At 39.3% G+C, this 18,290-nt stretch overlaps 1 protein-coding gene across 5 annotated transcripts in view; it reads left to right on the forward strand.

Annotated features, from left to right (window-relative positions):
- The window catches only part of TEX2 (testis expressed 2), a 57,581-nt gene that overhangs the window by 14,777 nt on the left and 24,514 nt on the right, over window positions 1–18,290 (forward strand). For all 5 annotated transcript variants that reach the window (XM_009323689.1, XM_009323688.1, XM_009323686.1 and 2 more), the window contains exon 2: window positions 10,913–12,564. In XM_009323689.1, coding sequence (XP_009321964.1) covers window positions 10,939–12,564 — 1,626 coding nt within the window. In that variant the 5' untranslated portion in view covers window positions 10,913–10,938. The remainder of the gene's footprint in view (window positions 1–10,912; window positions 12,565–18,290) is intronic.

Below are 18,290 nucleotides of genomic sequence, written 5' to 3' on the forward strand. Positions count from 1 at the left end.
CTCTGAGAAATAAAGAAACCATGATTGTGTACTATGTTTTGTCCTGTCAGGTAAAAAAGCCTTAAAGCACCTTGCATGCTAATCCTCTGCAAAACATGGAATTAGAATGAAGGTTGTACGTATGAAATATAAGATTTGATGAATCATTAAAAATCTACTGAAAAAAAAAATCTCTTTAGATACTTATGAGGTATGGTTTGTAAATCTGTAGATTCCATTCCTTTTTTAAATGATCTTTCATAACTACATTTTACGTGGGGACCTAGAGTTTGAGTTATTAATTGGTGTTGCTCATCTGTATATATGTGTTTAGCTTCATGTGGACAAGCATATTTATTTTTAATATCTCTTCTGCTGTTTTCATATGAAGGTGTATGATGGTTGTTTTAACTTCACAGTTGCTGTGAATATTGACTGAATTTTTTTGTTAGTGAAATGAATGTAAATGTAAAAAAAGTCTTTGAATGCTCACTTGTTACCTGTAGGCAGTTTTACCTGATGCTGATGAGCATTTGAATTGTTGGAAAAAATGAGCCTGTAATACAATTCTGATAAGCCCATTTTTAATTTAGGATTCAAGGCAGCTTATTTTACTTCATTTTGGAAATGTGCTTTTCTATAAGTCACTCAGTCAAAATTTCTGCTAAAGATTTTATAGTGACCTTTAATTTAATCAGTGATGCGGTCAGCATTTTCAACTGTGGACTAATCTGCAGAGGTTTTAGATAATCTTTCATCAGATTAATTGAGGAGTTGATTTTTTTTTTTTCCCCACCGAGATAAGAGGGAGAGGGTTACAATGCTGCACAGTTTTATATTCTACCTCACCATTACCCTCTCGATAGGATGTAATTTTTTTTGTCTAAGCTTTTTGATGTTTTATTTCTGTAATAGTAAAAGATTTTCTGTCAAGATGCAGAGCTTCTGCAGCACCAGCAAATTCTGATGTAGTTTCTCCTCCCTTTTAGAAGAGAGCAAATGCAGCAGTTATATATTTGTTGCTCAGGATTGCTAACAGAGCAGTGGGTTTTTACTCCCCTTTGGCTTGTCAGGGTGACTCTGAAGAGAGTGCTTCAGCCAGGTAGTATAGCAGTTTTAGAAGAGAAAAGTGGAAAAAGCTGGCTCTAGGCTGTGACAAAAGTTTGCTTCTCTCTTTCTGTCTGTGAGTATGCTCTGGTTTTAATGTGTTTATTTCTAAATCCCTTACTGCAGGAGTTTCAGATCTAGATCTGTAAACCTTTGTTTTTCTAGGGCATTTCTCACTCATGACCGAATTATTTTTTTGGGTAATTTTGATGCCAGCAACTAGTTACCTGGAAAAATAAGTATTTGAAGGTATGTTTTAAAGACAGCAATCTATGACATAGGAAATTACTAAATCTCCAAAACCTGTGATGGAGAGAGAGGGAGGGAGGATTTGGTTGTGGTTTTGTTACTATTTTGTTTTGTTCGGTTGAGAGAATTAGGGAAATAGTAAAAGGTCCCTTTGAACTGTTGAACGCTGAGTGTTTTGGAAGGAAAAGATGCTACTTGTTGCTTGCAATTACGAATGATAAACAAGAATAAAGTAGTTCATAGGAGGAGACCATGTGAATAGAGAAAGTATAATGTGCTAGAATTTTTATTTGTTCTCGTTGTGCCAACTGGGAGTAAACTTTCTTCAATGAAATTACACTCTGGTGCAGTTTGAATCTGCTGCAAAGAGCAGAGGAATATGTTATTGAAAGTGTGTGAGTAATATGAAAAAAAATCATTGTTTATGAGTTTACTATATATAGTTGACTATAACAAAAAGTAAAACAACTTTTTGTTATTACAACAGTTCTTTTTCACAGTGCTTTACTAATATGTATAATTAGAGTACTGAGGAGCTTTACCGGTAGTATTGCAGTTGGTCGGGAAACAAGCATTAGCAGAGGCTGTGTTGAAATTGAGCTCTTGAAGAGCTGCACGTTAAGAAGTAGTTTCTGGGCTCAACTTGTAGCTAACATTACCAATACTCACTCCATACCTCTTCCAGCTTCTCCTTTGGATTTCAGAGAAGCAGGTCTGTTGCAAATTAAAATTTGACCCATAGCAATTGAAAAGTGCTACACTGGTATGATGGCAAGGCAGCAACCTCTGTTTAGGCGTGTCATCAGTTTTGCTGAACTGCAGAAGCCCTTCTTGCCTCAGTGTTGACAGGCTTCAGCTCCCGGCTCTGGCAGCTTGGAAGCGCTGCGCTAACTACCAGAGGCGTGTTTTGCTAGCTAGTTTTCTGTTTCACACTTTAGCGGATTTGCTGCTGCCCTGTTCTTAATCTAGTGCTGATGCATGTTGCTTCATTGGAATTGGGTCCTTTTGGGACTGTGCCTTCCTCCTGGGGTCCAGCAGAGCACAGGCTGACCCAATGGCACAGGCATCATTCTGTGAACGTGGCCTTCGGGTTACGGGCCAGAGGGACAAGGAGCCTGGGAGTCTCTGCTGTCCTGCAACTGTGATTCGTTCTCTTTGCAGAAAGCTCGTAATGTTTCTGTCTTTCTGTATGTTCTTGTTTTAAAAAGAATAAATGTCGCAGTATGTAGCAAAATAAAGTGACTCTTCTCCACCCACTGTTTACTGTTCTTCTATGAGTTATTGCATGTTTTGTTTTAAGCTTTAACTTCTTTTATTTCTTCTGTTAGGGGAAATGTTCAATTTCTTATAAATATCGCTTCAATTCAGTCTTCAGAAAAGCATTAAATACAAAGAAGTTAAATTCTTCTGAGTTTCTGGACAACCTTTAACTGCTTACCTTTTTGTGTTTGTCAAAATTAAACTGTAGTACAGCTTTACAAAGTTCTTGGTGTAAGTGATGTGTCACAGAAGGAGAATAGGAAAGAATAATAATTAATCTTTTATCGGTGAAGGCAGAGAAACTAATGTGGTAGCTGACCTTTCTTAGGTCTTTGGAGAAAATGTTAATATAGAATAGAGTCGCTTAGCTAACATTAAACAATTTTTATTTGATTATTTTTGAAGCATTGTAAATACAAGCTTGTATTAAGGATCTTATTAGCAGTGCCTGTCTTCAAAAAAAATTCCAGTAATTTTGAAGACTCCTTATTTGCCATTGCCATTTTACTTGACCTTTCTGTCCTAGACTTCACTAAACAACCCCTCTTATTTGTCTCTTTGGTAGGTTTATAGTTTTCATTAAAAGTATCATCTCATTGACAATAATTTAAAATCTTGCTTAGGATCTTCCATTTAAGTATCCCTAAGCATACCAAAGCGCTGGTTATTTAACTTGGATTTTTCTTACCATAAAAGCATTTGCATAAAAATAATATATATATATATTTTTTTTTAATGAGGCTCGGAGAACTCCTGATGGAGGTATTTTAGCTGTTAACCAGCTTAGTTGTGATAACCTAGTTGACCTCTGTTAGAGGTATGTGCTGTGGAAGGTTTGCATGTGTATATTATAGTCCATAGTGGGTGGCATCATCTATCTTGGCTGTGATCCTAGCGTTGACTTCTGCTGAATGCATTGGACTACATTCTTTTAATAGTACTTGATATAAAATTTTTCATTTCTGTGCTTAGATTTAAAACAGCTTTTATTGGGGTTTTGTTCCTCTTTTTTCCCCCTCTGTATCTCAAATCCAGTTGCGTGAACTTGAAAGGTGATGCAAAACATTCTTACTCCTGTTGGAAAGTGAGCTTTAAAGTATTATCTTCAGGCTGGGTAACTAGATCCCTGACACAAAGATTTCAGGGGCTGTTGTGTGATGGTAATTACTAACACTTTCTACGTAGTTCATTTAAAAGTAATGACTAGTGGATGTAAAAGGAATAATAGATGTTAACCATGGAATACATTATCTTGTGGAGATGCCAGGGGAATTTAATTTGTTGTAATTAGAAATTTGAATGGGGATGGGAAAGGATGTTGAAATTTGTTTTTTGTATCCCTTTTTGTCTTTTATGGTATAAATCTGCTGAATGAGATTAAATTTATGTGACAGGTAACGTCCCAGTAGCGGTGATCTCTGCTTCAGTGAGGTCATTCTGGGCTAAATGGGAATTGGCTTTTTAGAGTACTTCTGTGGCAAAGTAGTGGTTACGGATTATTGGAGATGGAAACTTCCAATGATTTAAAACATTGCTTAAATAAAGACTGTAGCCGATAAGGATCACTAATCCTGTGCTTTGTTTTGAAGGGCCTGAAATGAAGACTTCTAGCTCTTAACAGAAGGAATTTTGTCTGATGCTGAGAACTCTGTTATTTATTTTAAATAAGTATAAAGAATAGCAACAGTTATCAACATTATTCTCATACTAAATCCAAAACACAGCACTATACCAGCTACTAGGAAGAAAATTAACTCTATCCCAGCCGAAACCAGGACACTCCCATATCTCTCAGTGCTGGTAGGAAGATACTGGCTGAGTCTCTAGTAAATCAGGTAGAATCTGTAAGTTCTGAAAGCAAATATGAATTTCAGATCACATTGGCTTGTGCAGGTATTCCCAAACGGGGAAACATTTAGCATGCTTCTAGCCTGGTTTGGGAACAGTGGCTTAATGCATTAGGGTGGTCCCGTCTATGTTAATGTAAGATCTTCTGTAGCTCTTCTGTCGCACCACATAGATGTTGCAAAGATAGTCTAAAACAAATACACTACTTCTCCTTCCTACCAAATGGAGGATAGATTTAGAGTATGAATCATATATCTGTCTTCAGTCTGATATTTGGAAATGACTATCAAGTAACCCAAAATAATAAAAATGAGCCCCACCAGTCCTAAAGAACAACTACTTCTTTCGCCAGTCTAGGTGATGGCAGTTTGCCAGAGCAGGAGCGATGTTGAAGGAGCGATGGCACACTCTGTGTGGCATCGGATGGCACACAGAAGGATTATTGGGGAAAGCAGGGACGTAAGCAGTTAGAAACATCTTTCCCTTTGAACAGTGATGGCAATCTGCATGAAGTCAAATTCTGGCATTATCAATAATCAAATTAGTGCTTCATGAGTAGCATTTAGGGCTTGTTCTTCTGACGCAACTGACAGGTGCGGGGGAAAGTATTACAATGCTTTTTAGTAACCTGTAAGACTTTTTCTTTACTTAGCAGGAAAGGAATTTCTGTTTTGTGGAAAACGCTTCTTCGGTCTGTGTTTAGTAGCAATGAGCAGGGAAAATACTCTGACAAATTTTGAACCTTGCTGCAGATTTTTATGAAAGCGTTTTACTAATATGGCATACCCTTTCCCCCTTGGGTAGATGTTGCATGAAGTAATAGCAATGTGATTGGAATAGTTGGCTGTTGCAACATGTGTGAATTTAGTTATACAATCTGTCCTTGACAGAGTTACATTGAATTGCTCTACTGAATATCCCTTACTTAATTAGGAAATGTGGCTAAATTGAACCATGTATGGGTGGATAAAATAGGCGTGGTGTATGCAACTTTGACCTGTTCTTTTTAGTTGGTTCCTAGTTTGCTGCTTTGTGTATTGGTTGAATCACTTTCTAAATCATTAATGTGAAAATAATTGCTTTGCTTTATAGATAAAGTTGATAGTATAATCGTCTAAAACGGGCACTTCAGTGCACCGTGTGTTTTCACAGTGCTGTGAAGTAGGTGGTTTCTGAGGCTAAGCTGGAGAAGGGTGGGGTGTGTGTTTGTTCAGTGCAGGAAAAAGGGAGAAGGTTTGCCAGTTCTGCAGAAGGCTGTTTATGCTGTTGGGTAAAAAGACAGATTGCTTGGGTGCTTGGCTATTTCTATAAACACTCCCAATTAGTCATTCCTGGTGTAGGTAAGAGCACATGTTACTGTAGCGACACTTATAAAATGTGTCATGGCCTAACTTGACCCAGCGCTGCCCAACACCTGGTCTCTCCCTGGGTGTCCCTGTTCGTCAGCAGGTGCATCACAGCGTGGTGGAGACGTGTTGTCATCTGGGTAGAAACACATCCTCAGCTCCTGCACTGTGCTGCCTCGCCACTCCGTAGGAAAGGGCTGGAAAAGAAGTATTTTCTATTCCCAGGCAGCGTGTGTGCACTGTTCACCTGGCTTGCTGTTCCCTGTTGTTGTAGCGCTTTAAAAGCAATGCCTGTAGGTGAGGATTATAAACCGCCGTTATGTGGGTGATGGGGGTGCAGTGCCTTAACATAAGAAGTGGAAGTGGCAGTAGTTGATGGGCAGCTCTCTCACTCCACCCTGCAAAAGCATCCAAAGTTCAAACCTTTTGGGGAAAAGAATTATTTTCCGAGCAGCCTCCTTCCCTTCCCCATAGAAGTTCACGTTTTGAATCATTTGAAGCCTGAGGATGTAAGATTATTACTCAGGCCTGCCTGCCACATAAATAAAGCCGATGCCTTACATCTTCAGAATCAACAACAACAAAAAAACCCTAAAGAGGCAGCCAGAGAAGGTGGGGACAGTGTGACTTTCAAAAGAAGGATCAGTGAAAACCTATGTTTCTGCAAGTATTGATGTAATCTGCAAACAGTCGATTCGGAATTGTGCCCCTTCAAACGGGGAGGCAGGGAACGCCAGGTCTTCAAACAGCTGGGAGAGGAGTTGAGGAGTAGGAAAAAGGGGAAGCAATGAGCAAGGAAAATGTAGCCAGAAATCAGTAAGAAGTGAATCTGTTAGAATGATTTAAGGGGTAAAAACATATGGTTCAAGAACCTGATGAAATATATTAGTTATCAAAACCGAACATGTAGTGGAAGAGTTGTCAGTAGTGGTAGCAGTGGAAGAAGTCAGGGATGTTGTTGTATTTGCTATGGAAAAGCTTCTCAACATCTATTTTGGAAAAAAAAAACCCCAAACCAAAACCCCAAATCCTTCGCAATAAAAAAGAGAAATTGTGCTCAGGAATGGATTGGAAATACGGGCCTGCCCAGAACAGGCGAAAATCTCCCCTATCCTGTGTTTGCGGGGGAGAAATTACTCTCAGTAGGATATCTGGTTTGTTGAGAGGGGTTAGAGTTGTTAAAAGCTTGGAATAATGTAGAGCGTGTGCTACTGTTGTAATCCCAGTTGATATTCAGAGTGCCTGTAATGAAATACCTGCTGTTGGCCAAAACACGTGCTCTCTTAAGTAAATAGCATTGCAATATTTCTCCTGTATTGTACACTGTTTTTTTAATGTACCAATTGTTTGAAAATTTGATACAAGATACAGCTTTGAACAGCTGTGCTTGGGAAAAGCATGAACTGCCTTGTAGCAAAACCAGCCTATAAACAGGGTTGATTTAGAAAGTTCCAGCAAGATCAGAGAAGGCTAAAAATGATTATTTGCCCAAATAGAAATGGTTGTTCCTGGAAACAAGTCCCCTCAACCGAAATATCATTTGGGCCAGATGTTGAGGGCGTTAGATACTACAGAGTTATCTTGTAAGTCATGGGCTGAGGATGCCGAAGTGCAAGCAGTTGCATTATGTTAATGTTCTGCTGCTGCCCTGTTGATGCTGCTGATTTAAGAATGTGCTTTTATAAGACATAATTCATGGTATAGTAATGTGTTTAAGGGTAGGCAAATATTGGCTAATCAAGAATTCCCTTCATTTCTGTGTTAACTAGTTAATCATGATGTAAAAAAATCTTGCTTCTTCAATAAGCAGTAAAATCTTTTTTCAGTACATTTGGTGTGTGCAAGTAAACTTCATCTGTTTCAGGTAATTAGCACTGCATTAGCACAACATGGCAACTGGTGTTTAAACACAAGGTAATTAACTGTACAGTGTAAACATAGTGTGCTAAAGAGCTAACCAAACCCATGAATTTCTAGCTGATCGAAAATAACACGCTAGAAATGTAATTTGGGGGTGGGGGGAGTAGTAGTTACTATTTTTCTCCTGTGGTGCTAGATTATTCGGTTAGTGCTGAATGGGCGGAAGAGAAAGGGTCGGATATTTCAAGCTGATGCCAGCAGCATCGTGTGCAAGTGCAGCTCTTATGTGGTTTTTTTTTTTTGTTTGTTTGGTTTTTTTAAACTTCCTTAGTGTATAGTGTTGTAGTGGCTTAATGACCTGGAAGATGTGTAGGGTTTTTTGTACTTTGAAATTTTGGTTTGCTAGTCTTGCAATTTCACAACTAGCACAAAATGTTAGAGATGTCATAGCTGATGGTCCAGCACTAGGGAGGTGGAAATAGGATTGGATACATATCTTGTCCAGTAGTATTTTCCCTCTCCAAAATAAATTTGGGTGCATTTGTCTAAAAAATTGGGAAATTTGCAGTTTGAACTACATGAAATGGAACTGTGTCCGTAGGAACTATGGATTCTGTATGCTGGTGGTTCCCAAGTGTGCTAATCCAACCGGGAAATGAAAGACCAAGTTTCTTACCACCTGTAATACTCATCAAGTTATATATGCATACGACTGATAAATGCATATCTAAACTTCCGAATAACTGGGAGTTCTTACTATTGGGATAAATAACTACTTGACCTACAGATGTGGCAGGAAAGGTAACAATCTGCTGAGTCCTAAGTGGGCTGGAGGTACACCTCCATCACTGAAAGTGAGTTCTCCATGTAATACTCTACTTTGATATGTCAGATGGATTTTGGGGAGGACAGAAGAAAACAGTTCCATGATAAAAGCTGAAGCCAGAACCTGATCTTGAGGCAGAATTTTATCTCTTAAGCAGTTTGTCAGAAAAGTGGTTAGGTGTCAAGTGAGAGCATGACTAGGATCTGAAAGCTTCTTTTGGTTCTTTGAACCCAAACTGGCTCCCTGACATATGCAGCAGAACTGGGACTGAAAACTGAAATTAAAATTTCTGGAGGCTTTGCATGAAGCAGGATAGAGTCCATCTCCTTCTGTACAACCTGACTGGAAAGCACACAAATGCTAGAAGCAGCAGGGAATAAACTAGTCAACAGTTTAGGAGCCATAAAATGGACAATTACAGTGAGTAGGAAGTTGTGGACAGATATTTGCTTCTGTTCCAATGTTACTGAATAAGCTGGTAGCAAAGATTGCTATTTTAAAATGTTTAACCCAGCTCATTTTACTGACAGGTTAAAAACTGTTTACAGGAACAGCTCCATTAGCAAGTATAAAGGGCTACAACCTTTAGTAGGAAGATGGTTACGAATAGGTGGCACTGACTTGCTGGATAACACAATCTGATATCACAACTGTTTGTGAAGTGCACATTTCTTCACCACCACATAATCATTCTTCTGAACTGCTCTTTAAACATCAGCAAAGGCCTCTCATTAATTCAGCTTGACAGTTTGATTGCAGCATTTTAACAGCTTCTGAAAAATAATTCAGTTACTGAAGTGGTAAACTCTCTGCCTTGACAATGAAGATGAAGTGCTGCCTCACAGCTGGAAAGGCAGAGCTAATCTTGTAATTCCTGATCTATCTTTGTGTATGGTCACCAGTGCCTTGGTTTAAATGTGTGATATTTCCTCTCCATGTGAATATACGCTAAGTCCGCTTTCATGGGTCAATAAAATGCTTGAAATAACATGTAGATATAATTGATGTAAAAGGTAGGTATGTTACTGTATCTATCATGTAAGCAGCCTGTGTGCACCGATCTCATAAGAGATTGGTATTTTCGGAAAGTACTATTGCTATATCACTGCAAACAACAGTTGCCTCTACTGAAGTGTCCTTACACATTCTTGCAGCAAAACTGCTAGCAGTTATAAATTCTTTGGGTATATACGTTATCTGAGGTAGATCTCAAACATGCTGCGTCTGTGGAAGACTGACTCATGTCTTTCTGACAACAGTTAGTTTGATGCTGTCCATTATTGAAATGTTTGAAGCTACTTCATCTTGCTGTACTGGGATTCTGCTAAAATATATTTGTAAAGGGTGTCTAGTCCTGGAATTCAGGAAGATAACTTTTAAAATTAAGTTCTGTCCAATTATGCTTTTTTTTTGTCCGTAATTATTGGACTATTGTGTATCCTGATCATTTGTCCATGGTTTGCAAAACCTGGAAAGACAAAGACTACATAAAATCATAGAATCATTTAGGTTGGAAAAGACCCTTAAGATCATTGAGTCCAACCATAAACCGCGATAACGCACATGATAAAATACAATTTAAATCTCTATTTCCTATAGACGAGTTCAAACAGGTATACAAGAGAAGGTACTGTCCCACACATGAAGACTTTTACATATTTCTGACCTTGCTTTGAGTTTCAAATTTGCTTTATTTAAAAGAAATAGAAAGCATTAATTATTGTATGTAGAAGGAACTGAGAGTTAGGAGTGAAGAATTTCAGTGTGCTGGGGTGGGATGGGGCTTCTGGAACTCAGAAGTGCATCTAGTGGGGAATATAGGAAGGTGGCGCATCAGGGATGAACTATAATTTCAGAACACTTGAAAGTAATTTTACAGCATGGCACTTCTTAATATTGCCATTTTGTGCTATGTGGAAATATGTTAACTAGCAAACAGTAACCTAGATCTGTAATTTTGAGCATAAGTATCTTCTGCTTGTTGTTTTTTGTTGTGTGGGGGTTTTTTTCCTATCTAAAATTGTGTCAGATTCTTCCTTTAAGATCATCTAAGAGGATCTGGTGATGTTCTCCATGCCTATCCGTGATTGCCAATTGTCCTAAGCATGTTTTTCTCCTTGTGTTTCTTTGAATCTGTTCTTGCATTCAGTGATACTAAGAATGAGGTAGTTAAGCAGATGTGAAGGGGGTATTAACTAAAATTTGGATATGTTTTATGCAATGAAATAAATCTATAGTTAATTTCTTTAGTAACAGTCCATAATTTGACTAGACAGCTTTAAATCTAGTGAGATGAAGAGTGTCCAGATTGTTTTAATTTTCAACTGACTGACCTGTTGCGTGTAACCTGTCTCTTGTGTTTGGCTTAATGCTTGAAAATAATGGTGTTTGAAGGGGGAAAAAATGCAGTTAACACAGTATTACATTTTCTTCACAGACTCTGACACATCTCTGGGACCTGCAATGACAAGTCAGAACAGTAGCCATGCAGAGAAAACTGGTGAAATGTCCTCAAAGCAGTCAGCGCCAAAAGTGCAGGTCCAACGATCTGTCTCCCGAGAAACCATCACTATTCATTTCTCTGCATTTGGGAAGGAGGAAGAAGAGGAGGAAGAGGAGTTTAAGGAATTTCTTGATGAGGAACTAGATGACCAAAGCATTGTAACAGCACTTGAAGCCAAGGAAGACCTCTGCTTTGAGCATACCGGCCATGATTTTTCTGGTCCAGCTACCTCGCTTAACGTGGCCAACTCTACATCACTACTGTCCTCATCGCCTGCAGTTCTGCCAACTGCAGAGGCTGTAAAGCTGTTGGATTCTCCTTCCACATCCCAAGTATTCAGTGCAGTGCCACTAGTCCTGTCTCCATCACACTCATGTCATACAGTTAGCTTATCAGGTGCGCCACCACCTGTGGAACAGAAATCCAGCCTGTCGTCTTCCCCATCCTCATCCCCTTCCAGATCAGTTGGCTGCTCTAGTGGATCATCCACAGTTTCTAGTTCAAAGCCTTTTAAGGGTTTAGTGAAGTCCCTTTCAACAGATGTGGAACCAAAAGAACCCACCCCACCAATGCGACATAGACAGTTAATGAAAACCTTAGTGAAATCTCTGTCTACAGATACTTCTAAACAAGAATCTGAAGCTGTGTCTTACAGGCCACCGGACTCAAAACTGAACTTGCATCTGTTCAAACAGTTCACTCAACCTCGAGCTACAGGTGGTGATTCTAAAACTGCCCCCTCGTCTCCATTAACATCTCCCTCTGACACTCGTTCCTTTTTTAAAGTACCTGAAATGGAGGCTAAAATTGAAGATACTAAAAGACGCCTTTCTGAAGTAATCTATGAGCCTTTTCAGCTGCTCAGTAAAATAATGGGTGATGAAAGTAGTAGCCACAGGCCCAAAGCCTTATCTTCAAGTGCTTCAGAACTCTCAAACCTTTCCAGTTTGAATGGCCATTTGGAAAGCAATAACAACTACAGCATTAAGGAAGAAGAATGTGATTCTGAAGGGGACTTCTATGGAAGTGACTCTAACCTGAATAAGAACGATCAATCAAAAGCGGCTGAGGAACACGCAAAAGAGACAGAGACCAAAAGCTCTCAGTCTGCAAGCACAAAGGACGTGAGTTCAAAAACTTCACTCGTACTTGAAAAATGTTCATTGTCTGCACTAGCAAGCAGAGAGGATGAGGAGTTTTGTGAACTGTATTCTGAAGACTTTTCCTTGCTAGAGGATGAAAGCAAAACTGATAAACCTACTGAAACTTTGCTCGATCCAGAGATGACTGAGGAAAATGGTACTATGCTCAGTAGTGAAGATGAAAATAATCCATATGTGCAACAGCCTAAAATACCAGTGAAAACTTTATATTTCTTAACACTGTTAGTCTATGCTTACTTTATTATCCCTCTCCCTGGCTACTTAAGTGGACTCTTATTTGGAATGGCCCTTGGATTTATGATAGCTGTCTGTGTGATTTGGCTTCTTACTCCACGTACTCGTGAATATCTCAAATTGCATAAAAGTATGAAAAAGCGATGGAATACAAGAGCTCTAGACATCAAAGAACCTGAGATACTGAAGGTGAGGTCATGGCATTTTGTGTGTGTGTCTGCGTGCATTATTTTGGGTAGAAGTTGTAAACTAGATTTATTCTGAAGGTGTAAATGAGCTGAATTATCCCCATTTATAAATAGAGTATTGTTTTAGGGTCAGGCGGCTTTGGCAGGGGCACAAATGGTTTAGTGTCCAAGAATATGTAAGACTTCAGTGTCCTTAAGGATTAGTAGAAAAACAGAATTGCTTCAAAAGTAAAAGGGCAAATGGTTTTGCTGGATTTGGAATGATCCAGCTGAACTAGTGAGAGCAACTAGTGTCAAGAGTTTAGCATGTAGAATAACATAACAAAGATGTGCTTGAAGCTGCATCTCGGGAGGTGTATTTTGTTTCTGGGGTATTTTACTGTCTAAGCAGTAATTTGTCTTGTCTGTTCAGTCTAAGCAGATTCAAAAGCATTGTGTTCAAGTAAAGCATAGATGGTTGGAGAGCACACAGATTCTCCTCAAACATTAGCTAATTAGAATGGGAGGAGGAATGAGTGATGAAAGGGATGTACTCATGGGTTATGATGTCTGTGGTTCTGCATGCTGATATCTTGAATATTGTATTGTATAATATGGACTACAGCTCAGTAAAATGTGTGCCTGAGAGCTGGGTTTTAAGTGAAGCTCTTAGAAAATTTATCCTCCCTCTTCTTTGCCCTTCCTCATCTCCACTTCTTGTTCAGATGCTGCAAGTTGCTGTCACTTCATACGTCTGGCATGTTGCTGTCTGTCCAGTTGTGATCCATGCAACCACTCAGTTACTTCAGTGGCTTTGTGCTTCTTCCTTGTCCCTGTCCTGCCTCTCCTCATCTCCATCTGTGATGAATTAAAATAATATTTTCCCAATTGCAGAACTCTGAACAATAAAGCATCTACTAGTTTCTGATATGCAACAGAAGCATTTCGGAATGATAGTGGTACAACCTTCACTTGATATCACTTGCTTATCAGAGTATTTGTGAATGCTTTCTTGTATTTGTGTAAATATTAAATCCATCCTGAGCTTTCTGAAGGTGCATCTCTAGTAGTGTAACACCACAAAGGTCGTGTGAATTTAAATTCATATGGTATTGGTTATATGCTGTAGAACCTATAGTGTATTGATAGCTAATCTCATGTATCTTTAGGTAACTGAAAAGTTAGAGAAATGGGGTATAAAAGCCAACTTTTGCTGAATACAGGCAGCAATTGCATGCCCAGCCCTGATGCTAGCTTGGTGTTCCCTGTTTTTCTTGAATGTTACGAGTTTTGGTCTTTATTTGCTGTTGTGAATGCAGACTGAACAATCCTGTCTGCTCAATTGATTTACCTGCTGCTTACATGTACAAATCTTCACAAACTTTAAAGTTCTGTCCTTGTTAATTGGGTGCTGGGACCCTGCATATAAATTTGCCTTGATACTTGAAAGCTGGTAAAGATCCTGATACTCATTGTTGGCTGGTGTTAAGATGGCTCTTTGAGGTGTTAGCTGTTATTCAGGAACCATTAAACTATATTTTAATGCTTTTATCCAGGAGATACGTTTTATGAGAATGGCTGTAGGCAAGAAATGAACTGTGCAAAGAAGTCTGTATGAATGTAGATTAATGTTTTGTATGACCTGATAAGTATTTCTTGTGCTCATTAACACACAAAGTGATTGTCCTTAATATGTAAAGCCCTATAAAAGGGCTTTTTAATGCTTCAGGAGCTTAAAAACCAGCTCAGTGCCCATATTGTAATGGAACATAATGTAATGTGATTTAGCAGATTGCAAGTTATTATTCCCCCCTCATACAACTATTTTCTATTTTGCCTCTGTCAAAATGAGCACTGTACAGTTTAGATCCTCTGAAAAATGAAATAAAGATTTAATCTGTAACAAAACTCGCGTGAATATAGGAAAATCAGACTTGATGCTCTTGCATGAAGATGTTCTCTTCTGGACTTGTTGGTCTTGTATTCTGGCCTGAACTGCTTTCAAGCCGTTATGATAAATGCTATGAGTAAGATCCCTTTATGGGGCTCTAGGAGTTGGGATTCTGCCAAACTGCTGTCAAGCTATTTTAGTATAAGTATGTGTGCATTCTCCCCCATGTAAATATTGTCTGAGAAGTTTGCATTTCCCTGGTTTCAAAAACTAGTGGAAAATTCCCCTCAGCAATTGCTGAAATACCTGAACATTAATATTGTCTCCCCAAAATTGTTCCTTTGCAATGTGAAAGAATAAAACACTGCTGTGCTGGTTAGTGTGTGCTTCTGTAGATTTCTGTACTTTTTTCACTCAAATGTCTTTGGTATTGGAGGGAGAACACACACCCCCAACCAGAAAATGCACACAAACCCCCTGCATCTTCAGTGTACGTTTTCTTATCTTCTTAAGAAGATAAGAAGACCTTAGTCTTCAGTTCTCTAGCTTCCTTTTCCTTTTTTTCTCTGCCCACATTTTTTTTTCTTCTTTAATGCGTTAGTCTTTTCTAACTTCCTTATTGGCCTTTTCAAGCGTGCATTCTCTTGTGTTGTGCTGGCTGATACAAAAAGTTTTAAGTAACAGCTAAAATGGAAATGATAAATTTACCCTTTCCATTAGAAAGAACTTTTGTGAGAAGACCGTGTTGGCAGCGCCTGCTGGAGAAGTAAAGCTTTTTGAACCACAGCTGTACAGAAGGAGGCGGCTTTTTACCAGCATGTTATTCCTGAATGTCACCCAAGGGATTTCATGTTTGATAGTGGCCTCTGGCAGACAAATGTTAGGTGATGTTAGACAACGTTAAGGCGATGGTTGCTTCTGCCCACCTTAGACCTTTTTTGTGTCTTTAGATTCCCTGTCAATAAAAGCTCAAAAAAACTGCATTACATTTTTCCTCATTTATCAAGCAAAATACTATTGAAGTATTATAAAATACTGGTAATGAGAGGGATACTAATACAATTAGTGTGATTTGGGTGATCAACAGTCTTTTGAGGATTTTGGTGCTGGAGCATTTGATTATATCATTTAATGATAATGGATATTAATCGGTCTGTTAATATCACTGAGAAACTCTGGGGGCAGTTATAATCCAGATTTGGGCTTCTATTGTGAAGTTGACTTGCTGACTCTTTTATTTATGTATTTGGAAATACCATAGAAGTAATGATTTTTACTTGCAGACCTGGTCTGTGCCCCCAGCCCTCTGGGTGCTTCGTAAGGATCTTTTGCAGTTCCCCCCAACCTCCCCTCTCAGGTTAAGGTATAACATGCCTGAGATCTTAAACTAAGTAACATTAAAAAGTTGATACTCAACGGGGCCTGACTCTGCAGTTCTTACTCGCATGAATTACTCTGTTGAACTGCATTTCTAATAAAAAAATCTGTAGCCCAGAGTCATGAAGGAGGAAAAGTAAACTGAGGTGGGCCTTCTAAAGCCGTTTTGTGCAAGTGCTTGTGTTCCACAGACCCGTGCGTTCCCCGCAGGGCTGGTTTAGTTGGTAGCCCTGCTGTGACAGGTGACGTGCTGCACTCTGAGAGCCAGTTCAGTCTCCGCTGTCTAACAAACAGGCCAGATCTGTTAGCGCATATATGGGTTTTTGAATAGTAACTGTGACCTTTGCTATAAAAGCCATGCTGCCCAATATTCTGACCAGATACTTTTTCAGATCGGTTACCAAACTGATGGTGAGGCACTTTCTCCTAATTTCAGCTGTGAATTCAGAGAAACTGCTGACCTTTATAAATGGAGATCACAGGATCAGTGTAAATGGCAAGCAGCTGCAGAGTAGCATATGACTGTGGTCATTGTCCTCCCTGAATTACTAAATTTCTTATTTTAACAACTTCGCTAGTACAAAAAAGACCCATCATACAGTCACTCTTCTCCTACACAAGGAAATCCATTGTTGTTTCAGTAGTTTGGGAAAATTCATCTGTTGCTAGCACGTTACAGTAACATAACTTCTCTGTTTAGATTCATTGCAAAACGGTTTCCGTAGGCTGTGAATCTTTTGTTCCAATTTCTTTTTGGAAAGAGAGGGGCGGAGGTATTTCTGCTAAAATTGTTCTTAAAATGCAGGAACTTTGGAATGAATTTTGGGGTTTCTTGGATAACCTTCTTAAAAATGTTTTTTATGCTAGATGAAACAATTTACAAAAATGAAAATCGCTGAAGTGAGAAGGCAGATGGTGTCATTTCCCCCTTTAACACTGTTAGATATATTGGGGAAAAAAATTCCTGCAGCTGACACACATTTTCAGATTCATTAATAGAGTTGAAGAATCATCATTTGGTGAAATTAACATTTCACTCTCAGCCATGCAATGTTTTTCTGTGTTACAAAATAACTTGAAAGTTGAGTGCAAAAAGGAAACAGTGCTTCCGTAGAAACTAGGAAACTAAAAAATTTATGTACGAGGAGGGTTTGTAGTAGTGCGGTATGGTATCTCTTTCATCCTGACTGTTGGCTAGGTACTGTCTGAAAACAAAACCCCAAATATTTGAGTTTAAAATTGTGTATCTTTTTGGTTTTTGGGCTATGCCTCAAATACATGAAGCAGCCAATCTCCTCCTTGTATAGAAATCGCCATGTAGGCTGCTGTTTTAGGTGGGAAATGTATCTACCTTCTGTCAGTTCTAGATTTTGAACTTTCAGTACCTTAGGCAGCTGGAAATCATTAAAAGTCTTGGACAGGTTCTTCAGTCACTAATAGCCTGATGGTTGTGCTATGAGAAGCAGCGTTTGCACTTCTGTTGGGTTTGTTACGTACAGCAAGCAGGAGAGGCGGCAGTACGCGGTTTGAGAATTGTGTGTTTGGCAGATTATACAGCTAATCCATTTGTTTGAAGTGGAAAGCCTGGGTGCATGGTAGGGATCAGAAAAGCAGGTGGGACTTTCCAAGGCTCCTGAATGCTGAAAGAGAAGCGGGACTATACAAACTGAGGAAGCGGAGATTCCGTTTTGTTTATTTTTGCCCTTTAAATTCAGTGTGTCTTGCTGCTGCTGGGAAGAAGGTGGCGATCTTCAAAAGGGCCTCTCCTCTGCTGTTTGGTTGTGTAGGGTAAGGAAATCTTCTGGCAGAAAGGCTGGTACTGGCACTGTTATAGAAGAAATGGGATAGGAAAGGTGCTGGTCTAGTGGATGACATACCAGATGGCTTCAGAACCCTGTGCTACCAGAGGTTCACTGGACTTGGTTAAGTCACTTAACATAGGGTGGGCCTCACGCCTTTTTATCACAGATGTGGCTATGGCATCTCAGTATGTGCTGGAGGGATAAAATTAAACATGACTATAAGGGCGTTGGATAACAGTCGTATAGCTGCTGAGAAGGTATAGCAAAGTTTGCGCATCTGATGTGTGTCCCAAGGTGTTCATGTCGTCTCAACTCTCAGCTTTTCATCTTTGAAGCTGTGTTCATGGATTTTTACTTCTCACTATAGTACATGGCAGTCAGGAGAATGATGTGTAAATCATGCCTTGTTTTCATTGCTACATGTCCTCTGTTCAGCCCAAGTGCTGGTGTCAGAAAACTCCAGCCACTTCCATCTCGAGCAGGATGTTAAGGAAACTTCAAATGTTCTCTGACCTTCCTTCTTGGGTACCACACATACCCGGAGGTTTCCAACCCTCCTACTGAAAATAACATCATAGCTCATTACAGTTATAAAAAGGGCTCGTGTGGCTAAGCTTCATATAAAGATCCACTTTCCAAGTATCCCTTTCTCCTTGTGCCAGCTTGTGTGGTCTTCAG

Source organism: Pygoscelis adeliae, unplaced genomic scaffold (genome assembly GCF_000699105.1).
Source record: "Pygoscelis adeliae isolate BGI_AS28 unplaced genomic scaffold, ASM69910v1 Scaffold75, whole genome shotgun sequence".
Classification (NCBI taxonomy): domain Eukaryota; kingdom Metazoa; phylum Chordata; class Aves; order Sphenisciformes; family Spheniscidae; genus Pygoscelis; species Pygoscelis adeliae.